Raw genomic sequence first — 19,242 nt, 5'->3', positions numbered from 1 at the left:
AGATATAGGATCTACATTTCAGAGTTATATATCAAGGTCTCAGGGAAGAAGATAGGACATAGTCTCTTGGCGTAAATAGTGTGCAGTTTCTAAGCCAGCCTGAAAGAAAGTGGGAGGGGTGAGGAGGTAGATGGCCTTGAGTGAGCAAGACTGATGCTCATGGGTCTTCTTTACTGTGTGCGTGGGTCTCAGATAATAGGGCCATAAAACGCTTAAAAGATAAGAAGGTCACATCAGGAGCATGCTGATAAGAACAGAACCTCACAGTGTGCATGAGTCCTTCCACCCAAACCTCTCATGATGATCACTTCCTTAAAGATGCCATCACCTATTATCATCATATCAGGTGTTAGATCTTATCATAGGATTTCTGAAGGATATGTATATAGTCAAATCATAGCTAGAAGTAAATGTGTAATTTCTTTGTTTTTTTTTAAATAACAATTCCTGGGGCTGGAGATGTGGCCCGGCAATCAAGAGCAATTGTTCTTGCAAAGGACCTGGGTTAGATTCCCAGCATCCATATGGTGGCTTACAACCAATTTTCTGTAATTCCAGTTCCAGGGGATCTGCTGGATCCTCTTCTGACTTTTATAGGTACCAGATGCACACATGGTGCATATACATGCATGCAAGCAAAACATTCACACATAGAAAATAAAACAAATTCAAGATAAATTAAAATAGAAAATCCTCAAGGATTGGTTGACAATGCCCTTAGAAAGTGACCACTCGCCAAGTGATTCCTGAAGCACTAGAATACAAATTCTGCAAATTCTTAAGCTTGAATTTTATCAGCTCTCATCTGCACCGTTGTTCCTAAATATTAACCCATTGAAAGGAACAGAGGCTCCTGGCTGACATTACAAACCAGGGTAGGGAAAATGCAAGAGGAACCAGGGATTCTATAGTGTGCCAGAAAGGAAGAGTAGTACCAGAGATTCTTAGAGATATACCGAGTTGAAGAGGCACCTTCTGGGCAAAGATGGGAAGACATGAGAATTAATGTTATCAATGGATTAGTAAATGTTAAGTGTGTTTAAACCCATCGATTTATGGAAATGATTAGAAATACTAAATTTAGTCTCCTTTGTAAGATATCGGGAAAACAAGTATTTTGACAAGCAGCAAATAAAGGAGTTAGACACTCAGCTTGTCATTGTTATCCCCTTGCTTCTGAAGGAAGTAGTAGATAAGGTTATATTTCTGTCTACAGAAGTATTTCTTCTAGCAAATTAAAGGACTAAAGAATCACAGTACCCCATTTTATAATTCCTAATGGGATAATATATCTTGGAAATGCCAATGGCTGCTCAAATACCACAAGAAAGAAAACAAGATTTTATATTTCCTGATGAAGATGCTTTGACATCTATGCTCCTTTGCGGCTACATCATTTTAACTAAATCTGAAAAAAGTTGGGTCCTGTTAATTAGCTTTAAATATAAGGTAAACATGCTAGCAAAACAAGAAAGCAATGAATGGCGTCCAAGCTATGTGGAATGTCTACAGAGCAGGCTCTTTGGATTAAAAGTGATTCAGATATAAACTAATGTCAATACATACATCTTACTTCATCTTTGTGAGACGTAACGTTTATGAAAATGTATGTAAAAATTATAAAAGTCATTTGAAGAGTTTGTAAAAAGTGAATTTCGCTGGGCGGTGGTGGTGCACGCCTTTAATCCCAGCACTCGGGAGGCAGAGGCAGGCGGATCTCTGTGAGTTCGAGGCCAGGCTAGACCGACAGCCTCCAAAACAATACAGAGAAACCCTGTCTCGTAAAAACAAACAAAAAAAAGTGAATTTCAATATTGGTTATGTATTTGGTAACCATGAGGAGTTACTATAAAAGTATATAGGTGCCATGATAGTGGTTTTTGCTGGTTGTTTTGTGAGGTCTCTTGCGTTTCGAAAATAAAATGTATTATTTTCAGGTTAGGATGTGTGAAGTTTGAGATTTGCCTCATCACAATGCAGGAATAATGGTAAAATGAAATTGACCAGGAACCTTTTTTATTTTATTTTAATTTAGGTGGTGGAAGGTTTTACATACATTTGATCTTTGGAAGAAAAAAATGTACTGGTTACAATTAACCAGGTTTTAACTAAAACTGTCCTCTCTCTTTTCAGATGGCGAGACCAAGGCTTAAAAACTTCAGCAAGTTGGAGCTTATCCTCATTGTCCTGCTGCTTGTCCTTTTCATCATCGCTGTGGTTCTAATTGTGCTCTTAGCCAACTCTACACAACAAAATGGTAACGAGCGACTCTGAGTCTCTCCCATGTCAGAGCAAACTCGCCGCCAATGGTAGAGAAGTCATGCTTTTATATTGCTTCCCGTATGTTTGAATGTGGACATGCATGCATGCAGATTGTACGTATCTTACTCAATACCCATAAGCCATGGCTGGTCACTAGAGAGTAGGTTTAAATTCTGGAACTTTCATTTCCACATTTAGTTAGTGCATTGGATCCAGCTCTACAGTTGTACAGTTGGCTTAGAAATGTATTTGCTGAATGTTATGAAAATTATAAATCTGTTAATATTGATCATTAACAATGTGCTGTGTAAAAGGAAATATGTGTGCATATTTACTATATATCAATCCAACTATTTAAGGCCCAAAATTGGTTCTTAAGAACCTACACATGTTATTTTTAATCAAAAGAATTGTGAGCTGATATATCTCAAAAGATGGGCTAGGTGTGTTGAATGATCCAGGCCGTCCTATCTGCCTTACACAGGAACCACTTCTTGTGGGAACCAGAGTATGAAAGGGCCATCCTGTGACTACAGCCAAACAATTCATTTTGTCCATTCTACTCAACCCCCAGCTACCTCAGTTTCTGCTTTTTTGCAGAAAATAAGATTAGAATCTTAAAGATCATTTAACGTTCCATGATCCTGAAGAGGGAGCTAAACCCTCATGCAGAAGCTAGTCCAGACATAATTTGTTCAATGCATCTTTTTTTTTTTGAACTGGAAACTCCAGTGCAAAGAAAAACAACTAGAAGCAGCACTTTCTTGTTATGTAATTGTTTATTAAGATAGTACCATAAATAAAGCTTCATCCCTATTTCAGAGTGCAAAAAAAATGCCCTTTCTGGTTTTTTTGTTTGTTTTTGGTTTTTCGAGACAGGATTTCTCTATATTGCTTTGGAGGCTGTCCTGGAACTTGCTCTGTAGATGAGGCTGGTCTCGAACTCACAGATATCCACCTGCGTCTGCCTCCTGAGTGCTGGGATTAAAGGAATGTGCCACCAATGCCCAGCTGCCCTTTCTGTTTTATTGATCTTCACATTAGAAATCAAAGTTTTGTAGCCCTGGGGTAGTTTCTAGACTTGTGGATTTCTTTATGTCTTTTTATCACTTAGGCATTTATAATTATAGAAGAAATCCACCACTCAGAAATGTTTTAAGGGAGTAGGGATTGCCCCAGAAGACAGAATTGAAGTTGTTTACTTAAGACAGCACTTTTACTGTACTTTCTCTGTGTGTAGCTCCTACAGGGGTCCACACACCAGAGAATAAGTGTTAGATTGTCAGGGCTAGTGAAATGATGGTTCAGTAGCAAAAGGAACTTGCTGCCGAGCCTGTTAATCTTCGGCCAATCTCTGGAACTCACATGATGAAAAGAAAGAACTGACCCATTCTGGCTGTCCTTTGACCTTCAGTCAATTGACTGGCTCATACGGTTTATGTTGTCACATGACATGTACTATTGCCATTGAAGCATAAAGTAGCTATTAACAAATAATTGTTATTTGTGCTCCAGCAGTACTTTATCTATAGAGACAGGTTTTTTTTTTACATAATTTGACTGACAGAGTATTGTTTACTGATGTAGTCTAAGGTCGATTACTTCTAGTGATGGAGTACTTTGTCTTGTATGTACCCTATTTCAAGGGAACTCCAGCAAAGGAGGAGATATTGGTATAGACAGAGGTAAATGCAGTTAGCAAGGACAAAACAAGGTGTTATAAAGTGAAAACACAGAACTTTGAACACATGGAACCAGAGACGTTAACAGGGTTGCAAGTGCTGAGAAACTTGGTCTTATTGAATGCCTGTGGACATAATTCCATTCATTTAAAGTTTACTTTTGTGATATGACAGCCCTAGATCCTGACACAACTGGCACTCCAATCACCACAGTCCTAAGAACCACTCCTAATTCTCCCAGTTGCCCAGTTCTAAGTGAGCAGGAACGGATCAATTGCATCCCTGACACGTCACCTGACAAGGTTTGTGCTGTGCATCTTGTTTTCACTTAAGAATTCATAATGGTATCGTTTCTTCTCTCCTTTTCCTCCTACTCCTTTTCTCTCTCTCTTTCTTCCTCCTTTCTCTCCTCTTCTTCATCTTGTCTTCTTTTTTTCTCATTCCATAGAAAGCTGTGCATATGACAGCATCCATGTTTGCATGGTCATGTAGCTTCAAGAGAAGGACTAGAATGTAGCCATGGGTTGCCAGGCTCAGCCAGTTATATCAGAATTTCAGATAACCACTGGCCTTGTTTTTAGTGTAAGCATGTTCCACGTAAGGTTTTAGACTTAGTGAAAGTATATTTATCGTTTTGCATGCGGCTCTCAAATATTTCACCGCTTCTCGTCTTGCTGGCATTATGTCATTTCAAAAGGTTATCTGGGATCTGCAATAAAAAAAACCATGCATGTGAACACAGCATGATTTAACATAAGGGCAAAGTTTCAAGAGTTAAACTGTTGGAGGAAGAAGGTAATTAATGCCAGAGTAAAGAGCTTGCAGGGACATGGGACTTTAGTCCAGCGTTTCGATGCGCATCTGAGAATATCATGATAATAAGGCCATTGCACATGACCTGACAATTACATTTTGAGAACAAAATTGTATCTAAGTGAAAACAGAACGCAGGCTTCTGGGCAAAGTCCACTGAGGTGAAACAACAGATTGGTATCAGTCGCGCAGTGGATGCTGTCGAATGTGTTTCTTGGACACGTGCGGCAGCCACTCTGTTCTCACAGTGCTGAAGTGATCTGCAATGTTCTAGAAAGTCACTGTCCCCACTCCTGGGCCCCAGAGGATTACTGCTAATAAAAGGATGGGTTGCAATAGAGTGGGGTGTGTCATGGGAGAGAGAGGCATCACGACGGTCCTTTGGCTTATCACATGCAGTAGGCGAAAGTAAATAACTAAGAACGGAAAGGTACCTGAGAAATGAAATCTCAACCAGAAATCACATGTGTCCAAATACCCACGTGTGTGGTGTTTCGTGGCTCAGCCTTTGATAGCTGCTTATTTCCCTCCAGGAGCACTTCGTTGCTGCATAGACTGTATAAGCAGGAATATGGCTGGGGTCTGTGGATGGAGAGGCCAGGAGATCAGTGTGGTTAGAACGCTGCGAGAGAATGTGAGAAAAAGGGAAGAGGAGATCTTGGAGGAAATAAGGAGGACTCGTAAATCAGAAGGGAAGGGCGTTTGAGCAACAGCCGTTGATTGGGGCTGGGGAAAGGTAGATAATAGGAACCAGAAAGAGGAGAGAATGAGAGACTCGGAGAAAGGTGAAAGGACACAGACGAGGAAAAGCACTTTAGGTCTGGGGCCGAAGCTAAGATAAGAAAGGGTTTGATGGACAGGGAGGAAAGGAACGGGAGCGCAGCAGACACTTTACCAACGGATTCGTCACCGCAGCCCCGTGGAGCTGAGGGTGAATTCAAGGAGGAGGCAGTGATCAAAGCTGCACTGGGTGGGGTGGGTGGGGGTCTAGGTTGTTGAACTGAACTGTCCATGTAGCACAAAGAAAGGAAGGGTGTCCAGGGAAGACTGCTAAGACTTCACGGTAAGTCTGAGCTTGATGCCTGAAGACCATTCGGATGTATGTGCTTTGCCGTGGCGTAGACAGCTATGGTCTAGATGCGCTTTACCGAAGCGATATATATATATTTTTTTTATTGCACTGGGTTTGCAGAAAGTTGATTCAAATCAAAGAATTTGCTAGTGCCACAGGGTTCTAGGAAACCAGTCACTAGGCAGCTCCCTGAGGCAAACTGTTTCTTAACTATGTTACCCTTATAGCATTTCATCTTGCTACAGGGTTTCGCTGTACTTCAAATGTCTGCATCCTGCTGTCTTAATACTTTGTTGTAATTCTTTCCAGTCAAGGTGGAGTTCAGGAAGGGGCCATCAGTTATTTGCCCCTCTGAATAACTATGCGATCTTTATATTCATCTGTTGTCCTGCTTCTCTTTTGCCCAGTGGCGGGGGCGGGGTAGATTCTGCCACTTTAAATGGTCTGTTTTCTCATGGAAGATGTATCTGAGCTTATGTGTTACAGTTGCTGTGTGACCTGTGCACTGTTATGGCTGAGGGGGGCTGGGTGTACTGTTTGTATGTTAAAGGGTCACACAGAGGTGGCTGGAAGGGGTGACGAGAGCGCAAGTTCCTGTTGCTAAGGCCATTGCTATTTCATTTTACCACTCCCGTCTCAGAATAATAGGAAAACTAACATCGGAAACATGTCTGAAGACTATTTCTGGTTGTAGATACAACTGTTTCCTTGTTCTCTTTAAAAATGTGTTTCTAAGATTTATTTTATGTGTATAGTGTTTCTGCTGCATATTAGGAGCGTGCACTGTGTGCGTGCCTGATTCCCTGAGAGATCCGAAGACAGCTCTGGAGCCCCTGGACCTAGAGTCAAAGATGGTTGTTAGCTGTCGGGTGTGGATGCTGGGGACTGGACCACTGAGTCCTCCGCGAAAGCATAAAGACTTTAACCACTCAGTCGTCTCCACAGTACCCCGTTTCTTACTACTTATTTTATTAATCTTATTATTGTTATTTATTATTATTATTATTTTGGTTTTTTTGAGACAGAATTTCTCTGTGTAGCCCTGGCTGCACCAAAACAGGCTGGCCTGGAACTCACAGAGATCCAGCTGCCTCTGCCTTCCAGGCGCTCAGATTAAATGTGTGTGCTATCACACCAGGCCTTCTTTCTTCTTCCTAATGGGGAGGGCAGTGGATATCTGTGTCTAGGACTAGAGACAACCCTGAGTCCTTTTAGGAGAATTTTAGAATTTGTTTTGGTTTTTACTTCTTTTTTGATTTGATTACATCTATATACATTTATATGGTATATACTTATTTTAAAATTTATTTTTGAAGAGACTAGACTCAGAGTTTTTTTTTTTGTTTTTCGAGACAGGGTTTCTCTGTATTGTTTTGGAGGCTGTCGGTCCAGCCTGGCCTTGAACTCACAGAGATCTGCCTGCCTCTGCCTCCTGAGTGCTTGGATTAAAGGCATGTGCCACCACCGCCCAGCTATTTTTTTAAAGTTACTTATTCTTTGAGAATTTCATAATGTATTGTTTTCCCTACAATTTTTAACCTTTTTTGTTCAATTATATATATATATATACATATATATATTACTGAAAATAGATTTTTAATACAATATATTTGGTTATAGTTTCCCTTCCCCCAACTCCTCCCAGATCCTCCACACTGTCCCATCAACACAAATCCATACCATCCCTTTCCCTCTCTTGTTAGAATGCAAATAGGCATCTAAAAATAACCAAAACTAGATAAAACAAGAACAAACAAACAGGAATAAACAAAGAGCAAAAGAAGAAGGCTAAAAAACCATACAGAGGCATACGCATCCACATACATAGAAATCTCTTAAAAGCACAAAACTAGAGCCGTAGTATAAATACAAGGGGAAAAAGCCCCCCCACAAAAGCATTCTGAGACAGAGAACCTCTAAAATGACACTGAGTTCTTTTTATGTTGGCCATCTACCGCTGGGAATGGGGCCTGCCCTCAAGAGTGGTTTGTATACCCAGTGAGGCTCCATTGGAGAAAACAAATTTCTTTGTGAGTGGCTATCAATTGGAAATAGCTCTGGGTTAGGGACAGGGAGCACTGGGTTCACTTCCCCTCTGCAGCGGGACCCTATCAGGCCTAGGCCTGCTGCACAGGCCCTGAGCAGGCTGCCACCATCTCTGTGAGTTCCTATACGCACTGGTCCTGCTGTGTCTACAAGGCCTGCTTTTCTTGGTGTTGTGCATCCGCTCTGGCTCTTACACTCTTTGTGCCTTCTCTTCCTCAGTTTCCCTGAGCCCTCAGGGGAGGGAACTGATAGAGACAAGGCAATGAGGAGAGTGTTCCAAGGTCCACATCCTCTGAACCTTGTCCAGGTGTGGGTCTCGGCATTTAATCCCATCCGCCGAAGGAGGAGGCTTCTCTGGCGACAGCTGAGCAAGACAGTGATCTATAAGATTAGTAGAATGCTATGATGAGTCATTTATGACTATATTCCTTTAGCACTGAGTTTCCATCCCCGCCATCATCGCTGGGCTTCCATTATTCCAGGGACCTCCCCCAGTCTCTTCTGAATGCATTTTCTCTTAAAGCTGCTCCCTGCACATACCAAACACTGTTACTTGTATCCGTTCAGTCTGTATATAAGGTCAAGTTCAAATATTTTGTCCTATTCCAGGCTGTTTATGCTTCTTATACCTTTGTAACCCATGTGCAGATTTAAGAGACAGCTCTTGACATGAATTTCAAGCCCACCATACATAAAACAGGGCAGCGTTCCCTTCCTTCTTGATATAGCCTTTTAGCCCATTCAAGGTTTTATTTATGGAAGAGTGCAGAAATATTTAGTTCAAGTCCAGATATTTAGCTCAGGAAAAGGATATTAAATAGTAAATTTAAACACTTTAATATTTCAGGGTCAGAGTTCTTGTGATTATATGGAAGAACAAATTTACACACGTGACACAATCTTCCATACTCTAAATCACCACAATGGATGATCTGTCTGGAAGCAGTTGACATGCATTTTCCTTAAACAGAAATGCTAATCCTTATGATATTAGAAAGGCTAACTTTTGCTATTCATAAATGTTGTTATGTATTTATCAGTTCTGAATTTGGTTTAGGATGTCTTTTTCCAAATTCCAGTTTCTTACCAATGTGTTCAATTGATCAAGTTTGATGACTTATCAAAGAGATAGTATGTTTTACTGATATAATTACGAGCCTCCACCTAAACATTACTCTGGGTTTACACAACATCAGCACATAGACATTAGTTGGTTTTAGGAAGAGCAGTGAGCTACAAGGTCCCAGAAGTAGACTTGAGGTTGGGTCATGTTCAGACATGGGACCTGGTCACACTGGAGAAGTGGATCTCCTATCTGGGTTCTCAGCCTGCTTCTGCTTTGAGGAACCCCGACTAGACAGTACCGGAGGACTGCCACGTTTCTTTGTCTGCTGTTTCAAATCTTATCAGCCAGTGAGTCACTGAGCATTCAGATAAACATATTCATTAAGCATTGATTATTAGACACCATTAAATTCTCTGGTCACGAACACTTTTAAGATGCATTCTCTAGTATTGTGAATTTCATACATGTATAATTTTTATTATATTTACTTCCCCTCCCACACTTTTCAGATCTCCCCGTATTCCCCTCCCAAAGTCACATCCTACCTCACCCTACTCTCTCCTTCCCCCACTGATTAAAAACTTCAAAATCATGATCTCAAAGGTCATGGGAAATGTTCTCTGAAAATACCTTGTTGTCTGATTTGGAGACTCAAAAGTCTGGATCATGGAATGGCAGAGAAGGCAAATTTAAAATTCAGCGACCAGATGTTACCTTGGCATGAAACAAAGTGGCCATGTTTACTTTCAAAACCTTCCTCAAGATGCACGTATTATAAAATAGCCTGTAGTCAACGTGTTTCCACCCTTCAAGACTAATTTCATCTTTCATTTGTTTTTATTGCGTGTTTGTTTACGTGTGTTATGTGTTATATGTTACGTGTTATGTGTTTGTGTGCTCCTGTGCTTCTGTACACGTGTGGAGGTGAGAGGACAGCATGTGAGATTTGGTTCTCTCCTTCTGACATGTGAGTCCTAGAGATCGAGTCAGGTGGACAGGGTTGGCAGAAAGCAATTTTACCCCGTGGAACTGTCTTGCTGGTTCAAGTTTGATTTTGTTCATTTATGTTTAATTTTTGCAAAGCTGTCGCACACAGACAGATAACCAGTGACCGTTTTTGTGAATACAGACTAATTAGGATTCCTAATTAGTACTTTAGCTTCTAAAACTCATGCTTTTTCTAGACAACGGGACACTTCTCGTGCTCTCTATGGAGAGTCACTTGTCCGTGCTTTTGCCCTCAGCATCAGGTTGTTTTAGCTCTAGGAACAACGAGCATCTTCAGTGCGAAGCCCACAACAGCAGGACACTGACCTGAGTGTACCTTGGGCTGCTATTCCTCTTAGCTCAATGACGTAGCTATTCGGTGAAGCGCTGGGTGTCTGTGCACCCTCCGCTTCATACCCAACCCACAGTCTCTGGGTTTGACTGAACGCTACTGTCTTAAGGGATTTTGTGTTGCTGTAGCAGGATACTCAAGACTGGGTAAGCTATAAAGAACAGAAGCTTACTTCTCACAGTTCTGTCTGGATTCTGGGAAGTTCACAGTCACACTGCTGCAGGACCACTTGCTACATCCTCACCGGGAGAGAGGGGAGAAGGCATTGAATCCCATTATCCCATTCACAAGGCAGAGACATCAATTTTTTTATCACTGCTGTTAAGGGGCCCCAACTATTAACATCATCACATTGGCAGCCTCTTTTAGCATATTAATTGTACAAAGCACAGGGACTCATAGAGGCATCTCCTACTCACTCCCTCAACTATATTCTCATCTCTCTTCCTCTTGTGTCCTTCCCTCTTCACAGTGAATTTTGAACAAAGCCACAACCATCGAATAAAGTTTACATCACAGTAAAATGGCCCCCACAGGAAGATGGGCCATGTGTAGACGTCATGTTTTTTCCAAAACAGATAGGACATTCTACTTCAGAAATCTAAGACCCAGAATGCTCCAAAATCTAAGAGGTTTTGAGTACTGACATGCTTCTACAAGTGGAAAACCTCATGCAATGAAACATTGTCTCACAGGAAAAATATGTAAACATATTTTACAAGTAGTCGGGGTATAGTTGCATGGTAGATTGCTTGCCTACCATGCAAGAGGTCCTGAGTTTAACACCAGTACTGCAAACAAAACACAGGGAAGGGGAGGATCCAAAAAGCATTTATATATAAAAACAGGTGAGCTCTGTGTTTAGAGGGTTCTAGTCTCTAAAAGTTATCATGTAAATCCAAATGATCCGAATGTCTGAAAAGGAATCTGAAATTCAAACCATTTCTTGTTCTTGTTCTAAGCCTTTCGGATAAGGGATACTTAACTTGTGTTGGCTATCAGTATAAAAATCAGTATTCCGTTAAATGTAGTTAGTCATATATCACACCATTTTTTTATTTGTCATCTGCAAGACAGTGACATATTTTCATTAACACATGTATAGCGATACTCAGAACATAGAAAAAAAGAAATGAACGGTTTTTGACTTTGATTTCTCAATTGTTAAGAAGCCCTGGCAGGATTTCACATCTCTAACCCTTTATTCTGTGGACTTTGAGTTCCATATTTGTAATGCAGTGGGACAGGTGACAGGATGTATTTGTCATCTATTGCTATGTAACAAATTATCCCAACAGATAATGGCTTACTGGAACAAGCCTATTTTCCCAAGTTTTCTCTATTGAAAATCTGGCTGGTTGGGTTCGGTTGGGTAACTCCATCTTTGAGATTCCCCAGAAACCACGTCTAATAGTCTTCTGAGATCTTTTTGCTTACCCATGTGGATTGTTTCCATGAGGAAACAATGTCCTCTCTGTGGAGTTGTTGTACTGAGAACCCTGCCTTGAGTTCTTCACCATGTGGTCACTTCCATGCTATAACAGCTTGATTTTTCTGTGCTAGGTGCTCCAACAGAGAAATGGAAAGAGAACGAGTGAGACCAAGCTGCCTTCTGTCTGTGATCTAATCTAGGGAGTACCACCCCACTGTTTCCTATTAGTTGTAAGACACTAGCCCCAAACCCACACATACAAGGAGAGATTCCTTTGCATTCTTTAATGTTTATTTTGGTTGCATCTCCAAAATTAGATGCACAAAGAAAGAGAATGTATTCATTTTAGTTTTCATTTAACTCAGATATCAATTGTGGTAGTAGGCAGGTATCTTCCTTAAGGTAAAACTATACTCTATTTGATTTGTCAAGGAAAGGCTACTTTCTGTTTTGGGGGATAGTTGAGATGATATATATATATATATATATATACACATATATATGTATATGTATATATATCACATGTGTGCATTACATATACAGATGTATAATGTATACACTTAAAAATTCTTCCTCAATCCTTTAAAAAAATGGTATGGTCTTTCTACCTAGTCCTTCCAAAAGTTCCAACAAGATAGACCTAGGGATACCCTTAGACGTGATCTGTCCTGAGTGTACACCTTACATTCTGCTGCTGAATTTGCTGTCCTGAGTATATTTAGTTTCTAAACAGGGATCCTAAACAAATGCTGACACCCCCATGCTGCACATATGATAAATAATAAATAAAATCAGATCAGTATTGATTTGATATCATCTGAAGAGAGTCTCTATCTATCATTTTCTAATTCAAATACAATATACATGAGGATCCACTTATAAATTCGGAATAATGGTGATACAACTTTAGAGTTTTAGAAGATATTTAATGGTTTATATGTGGGGAACATACATTGTATTCCCTACACCATTTAATAAGAAGGGTGCTGACAAGGAAAACTGTAGAAGCTGGTGTCAGGTCTCATTTGTAAAAGGAAACTGTTGATATTACAATCTCAAATGAACTAATTTTTACTTCCTAAAATGTAATGAACTCGTTGGAGTTAATAGTCTAATCTCTATTTCAGAACACGTGTGATCAGCGTGGCTGCTGCTGGGCTCCCCAGGGAGCCATAAATGTTCCTTGCTACTATTCTAAGGATCATGGCTACCAAATGGAGAGCGATCCTGTGTTTTCAAATGCAGGTAGGCTGATGGAGGCTTGGTTCCATACTAAGGGACACCTGTAATAGCACATAGAGTACTGCTCTGTTGTCACAATATGTATGTGACAGAGGTGGGCACAGCTATTATCAGTGATTGGATCCTATTTTAGCATCAAGCAGTAATCATCTTCTACCTTAGGAATTCAGAGACTGTGTTCTGTTTCTGGCTTTTTTTAAATACAAAGATAGATGTATTTTCTTTCTTTTTTGTATAAAAAGATTTATTCACTTTCTTTTTCTTTATCCTTCTCTTATACAGTATATCCTCTCCCTCCTCTCCTCTAGATCCATTGCTACTCCATTTCCCTTCTGAAAAAGAGCAGGCCTACCAGTGATATTAACTGAACTTAGCATAACAAGTTAAAATAAAATTAGGCATACTTGTATCAAAGCTGGACAAGGCAACTCAGTAGGAGAAAAAGGGTCCCAAGATCAGGCAAAAGAGTCAGAGATGTCCCCACTCCTGCTGTTAGGAGCCCAACAAAAACCCTAAGCTATATAACCTCAGAATGCATGCAGAGGTCTGTCTTCACTTTTATGCCACTTCATGACTTTATATAATTATCATGACCATTTTGGCTCCCATGTGTATTATTCTCAAAGTGTGGAATATGAAAATAATAATCTTTAAGGCACTTATTCTGGTGTCACTTTTATGAAATTGAAACAGTTGTAATTTTATAAGCACGCTTCAGAAGTTACCTAGTTAACGCCAGTCTTCGTGGGCTAGTATTCTTACCCCCAAGCAAAGAGCATCATGATGAGCATTCTGGAGTGAGGATGACAGTGGGTACCACCGTGGGAAGGCTCCTAGTGTAAAGAAGGGGTGGGACTCTTCAAGGTCTCAAGTCTCTCTTTACTTGCTGCTTAACACAGGGCATGACTTCAGTGTATAAGATGCTCTGTAATGTGCTGAGAATGTAACTGATTAAGGATAATCAATGAGAGCATAAAGTGTTTGATTTACCCAGGATGACTGATGATCAGGTAGCATGAGAGTTAGTCCTTTGGGGCTGTGTTTTCACTCAGATCTTAAAAAAAGGGCTGCATAGTTTTGGATACAGTTTTAACAGTCCAAGATGAGATGTGCATATGACGGGATATGTATCTACATTGTTCCTTTGACCCAGAGTATAATTTTATGTGGCCACTATTGGAAAATTTACAGAACCAATCACAAAAGCCTTTTCTCTTCTACACGTTAGGATTCACAGCTCAGTTGAAAAACTTGCCCTCTGCACCCCCGTTTGGAAGTGAAATTGAAAACATCCTGCTCACAGCGGAGTACCAGACATCGAATCGCTTCCACTTCAAGGTTGTAGTGTGTGTGTGTGTGTGTGTGTGTGTGTGTACACGCACACGCGCGCACACGTGTTTGATCTTTTAAAGGGACTCTTATCCCTCACAGCTGCACTTTCTGCAAGGAAGACCATTTTTCTAAAGAGAGTGTCTTTCCTTGTTATAGCTGTGTGGCAGTTGTTTGTCAAGGTCTTTGATAGCCTTCTTGCTATGTGATAACTCCCTCAATACATGCAGAGTTGACCAATGAGCTTTCAGCTTCCATTCATTCATCCTAGATACCATGGGAATTGTAGATGGGATCAAAATGATACCACAGCTTTGAGTTTTCTAGAAAGAGTCTTCAGAATCACAGTGTATCTCCACCTAAAGACTAATGTGTACTCAACAGACAAACATCTGAAGCTGGCAATGTATCGGCACATTTCTTTAGACACAATGCCAGTTTGGTCACTGTCCAGTTTCTAGGACCACCTGCGTAGGAAGCCCTGGTGTTGGAAAGGCCACTGGTAGTTTTGACTGATAGGTAAGTTTTCATCTGGACTTTGTTCCTATTCATCTCCCTGTGCAGCTGACTGACCAAACCAAGGGCAGGTATGAAGTGCCTCACGAGCATGTGCAACCCTTCAGTGGGAACGCTGCTTCTTCCTTGAACTACCAAGTTGAGGTCTTCAAACAGCCATTTAGCATCAGAGTCACCAGAAAAAGCAACAACCGTGTTCTGTGAGTTTTGGGAACTTATCATGGGGGTGGGAGTAGGAAGACAATGATAAGGGGAGGTTTGTAAGTTGCTGACTTTACTGTGCTCCAAACATGTGTGTGAGTGTGTGAGTATGTGTGAGTGTGTGTGAGAGTGTGAGTATGTGTGAGTGTGTTAGTATGTGTGAGTGTGGGTACATGTGTGAGTGTGTATGAGTGTGTGAGTGAGTGTGTATGTGACTGTGTGTGTGTTTGAGAGTGTGAGTATATGTGTGAGTGTGTGTGAGAATGTGTGCATGAGTGTGTATGTGAGTGTGAGCAGCAGAGACAACATCTTATCCCTACTCTGTCTCGCTTAAACACATGCTACCCAAATATCCCTATGGTAAATGGGAAAATGGGCTGAGAAAGCAGCTTATGGGGAGCAGCTAGTGATGGTGACCTCATGAGTGTGTGTGTGAGTGTGTGTGTATGTGTGTGTGTGTGAGTGTGTGTGAGTATATGTGTGAATTCTTACTTCTTTTTACTTCCTTATGTTGGAACTTTTTTCTTTTTCCTTTCTCCCATCTCTCTAATCTCATGAGCACCAATAAAGATCTATTAAATGTCTATAACCATTTAAGTGCTGTGCATTGGTCACTCAGTGAGGTGTCTAAGGAACAGACACAAGGGATGCACTGCAATGGTAACTGGCCTAGAGATGTTTTGCTTCTATGGGAAAATGTCGGAGGAAAACTTGCAGAGGGACTGTGGAGCCGGAAGTCTGTCAAGGGCCCTTGTCTAAGCAGACACCCCATGTCAATTTACTTCTTCCTCTCTCTCTCCTGTGTCTAGGTTTGACTCAAGCATCGGGCCTCTCATCTTCTCTGACCAGTTCCTGCAACTCTCAACCCGCCTCCCAAGTGCTAACGTATATGGCCTGGGTGAACATGTGCACCAGCGGTACAGGCATGACATGAATTGGAAGACCTGGTCCTTGTTTTCCAGGGACACAGTCCCTAATAAGGTAATCTTCCAGGTCCCTTTCCTATGACTGTCACAACCTTAATGTTCAGGGCCACGTGACATTGTGGTTTACAGTGAGAATCTGGAGTGATACTACTTGGTTTTGCTTTTTAGATCTTCTACTTATCAGTTATGCCATCCTCGGCGAGTTCTTACCCACCTGGGTCTTCCTCACCTATAAAATGTTCCTCACATATAAAATGAGGATAAAGTAAGGTGCTTAGCTAGCTCAGTCAGTGTTGCAGGAAACTTAAAGTGGGGTTCACACACTCATAGGCGGTATTAAATGGCTGACACATGTAATGTATCTAGAAGGATAACTGTCACATAGACCATGCTCAATAAATTTCCCATTGGTTTTTCAGGCAGCAGAGACAACATCTTATCCCTAATCTGTCTCACTTAAACACATGCTTCCCAAATATCCCTAAGACAAATGAGAAAATGGGCTGAGAGAACAGCTTATGGGGAGCAGCTAGTCATGGTGACCTCATCTGGAGCGCCAACCGTGGGTAGTGTGGACTTTCAAACCCTTAAAGCTCCATATGGATGCCGATTTACATTAAAACTCAATTGAGCACTTGTAGATAAGGTTAAATTAGTATCAGGCAGGCCTTTTTGAGAAGGGAGATTCTACAAGCAATAGTTTCAGAATTCATATCCTTCCACATTTTAACAAAAGTCAAGATCTCCATATACATGCTAGGTGAATGGTCAGAGTCAGTACATTATTTGAGAAAGCCCTAACTCACTTGCTAACAGTCCCTAAACAGATACTTGAACTCATATGATTCATTGGCATCTTCATTGACCATGATCCGATCTTTAGACTAATTGTAAATGTTTTTTTAAATTGTCTTCCTACAGGATGGGCATAACTTGTATGGTGTTCAGACATTCTTCCTGTGCCTTGAAGATAACAGTGGATTATCCTTTGGGGTGTTTCTGATGAACAGCAATGCCATGGGTAAAGGAATATTCCTAAACAACCAAGCACAGAATGTATCACAGCCCCCTTTACAGCACTACAGTTAAAGGAGTGAATTCCTTTCACAATGTTTAAAGCATGGCTGGCCTTCTTCTCTAGCTGTTACATCCTTACGTGTTTACCCATGGGATCTATGTGCAAAGGATTCTCTCCTGACTTCTCAACTCTTGAAACTGGTGGCCTCCTTTGGAATATTTGCTGTCACTGAGTTAGGATAACTCTTTCCTTGATCTACTGTGAGACAAGTTCTACCTATAGAGTGTAACTCCTTCTTAGTCCTACATTTAGCGATCTTGACTGGCAGTTCCAGTACAGTTACCCCAGGGATGGAAATCAACATCTCCCAGGGTTGCTGGTAGGCGTGGGATATTGAACCTTACCCTCCTAATTGATTATCATTGGATTAGGTCAGTATTCAAAGATGTGGTTCACACAGTCTTTCATGTCTGCACAAGATGAGTATAGATATTGAGGGTAAGCATTGATTTAACATCCGAAGGTCTGCATAAGTCTTTTTCCCATAATTAATTTCATGCTCTTTTATAGATGTATCAATTTGCAATAATTTAAGGATTAAGTAAGCAAGAATGATCTAATTCTTCACCACAGTTTTTGTTTTGTTCTTGATAGGCAATCTAGGAGATCCAGAAATCATTCTAGAATATAAACAGCCCAAGAACAGCAAAAAGAACACAGTTTTAGGGTGTTTTAAAAGGAATCACAAAAATGAATTGGTTGAGCCTTACTGGGAAAGCTAGAAAGTCCTTGGTTCTCCGTGTGAATTAGTCCTATGTGACAGAAGAGGGCATTCAGAAGACTCTGAGGCCTTCTATCCCGAGTCAGAACAAGGCTAGGAGGCAATTTCTGAGAAGGGCGATTGGAGCTTAATGGGGTTTGGCGTTTCCAATATAGTCTCTGACCTGCTTTATTTAGTCTTCTTCACTGTGTTTAGTACTCCAGAGTGCCTACCTGGGCTGTGTATTTACAGTAACAAAGACAGATAGAATAAGAACAACATGTTCAGAGGGATTTTTTTTTCTTTTACCCTCTTAGATTTAATTGTTTGTGGGCTCACACGCTAAACTGCCAGAAAGAAGCCAGCAAGCAAAGGATAGAGTTTATTTGCATATTCAAAGAATATGCAGACAGATGTGCTCAGGGTTTAGTACCTGAAAGGGACGGTTGGAACTTGAAGCTTACACACCATCTAATCAGTGGCAGGCAAGGTGAAATGAGCATGTGCAGAGAACACGTGTCAGGAAGGCAAAGAAAAACGGGCATGGTGCAGAGTTTCACCAGCGGCGGGCAAGGTGAAACGAGCATGCGCAGGAGAACACGTGTCAGGAAGGGAAGATGAATTGGGCATGCGCAGGAGAACAAGCGTCAGGACGACACATGGGCTCAAGAACAGATGGAGGGGATGTCACATTCTCGTGACAGTACCTACTGATGTTGTCTCAGAGGAGATTAGGGTTGCTTCCATGCAATGCATTTGTGACAGCTGAGTTATTTTGAGAGGCTCTGAGTTTGGTAATTACGATGCTCAGTAACCAAGGTCGTTGGCCTCAAGCAAGTTTTGTGCTGCTGTGTCTAATTCTGGATTCATTTGTAAGCCGGGTTGCTTTTTGCCCAGAGCCTGGGTCTTGACACAGGAGTTGGGACATTCTAGTTACAAATCCTAATTTTTATTTTCTTCTATTTTAATCTCTTAAGAGGTTGTACTTCAGCCCACCCCAGCAATCACATACCGCACCATTGGGGGAATCCTGGACTTCTACGTGTTCTTGGGGAACACACCCGAGCAAGTTGTTCAAGAGTATCTAGAGGTAAGCGTGAAACCATGGTTGTGGCTGAGGGAATCCCATGTGCCAAACATTTAAGAGATGTAAGCTTATCACACGCGTGTGAGCTAGACACACCTGAGATGATATATTTAAGACAGAACAGACCTCATATACGACTGGAAATTTCTTTATAAAGTTTTTATGTTATAAAGATGTCAGAGGATATCAAGACATCAAAATGTGCCCTTACTCTATAAAGGGAGATATAAAAGTTGACTAACATTATAACATTAATGCATCAATAAACTGGAAAATCAGATATGTTTTGTGCCCCAAACCAATGCATAAGAGAGACTTTATTTAAAAAAAATATTGTGTTGTGAGATGAATTAAATTTGGTAAAAGATGATTTGCTACATGAGCATGAGAACCTGTGTTCAGATCCCCAGTAATTTTGCAGAAAGCTGCATGTAGCAGTGAACACCTGAAA

The 19,242-nt window shown here is 40.9% G+C and overlaps 1 protein-coding gene across 1 annotated transcript in view; it reads left to right on the top strand.

Annotated features, from left to right (window-relative positions):
- The first annotated feature begins 2,133 nt into the window (after positions 1–2,133).
- The window catches only part of Mgam (maltase-glucoamylase), a 109,533-nt gene continuing 92,424 nt past the window's right edge, over positions 2,134–19,242 (top strand). The window contains exons 1-8 of the mRNA XM_040728546.1: positions 2,134–2,257; positions 4,119–4,246; positions 12,840–12,957; positions 14,183–14,292; positions 14,848–14,999; positions 15,810–15,981; positions 16,848–16,947; positions 18,682–18,794. Coding sequence (XP_040584480.1) covers positions 2,134–2,257; positions 4,119–4,246; positions 12,840–12,957; positions 14,183–14,292; positions 14,848–14,999; positions 15,810–15,981; positions 16,848–16,947; positions 18,682–18,794 — 1,017 coding nt within the window. The remainder of the gene's footprint in view (positions 2,258–4,118; positions 4,247–12,839; positions 12,958–14,182; positions 14,293–14,847; positions 15,000–15,809; positions 15,982–16,847; positions 16,948–18,681; positions 18,795–19,242) is intronic.

The sequence above is a fragment of the Mesocricetus auratus genome, unplaced genomic scaffold (assembly GCF_017639785.1).
Source record: "Mesocricetus auratus isolate SY011 unplaced genomic scaffold, BCM_Maur_2.0 Super-Scaffold_100019, whole genome shotgun sequence".
NCBI classification, from domain to species: Eukaryota; Metazoa; Chordata; class Mammalia; order Rodentia; family Cricetidae; genus Mesocricetus; species Mesocricetus auratus.
Note: the sequence above shows the minus strand (reverse complement) of the source record. Positions and strands in the feature narration are given on the sequence as shown.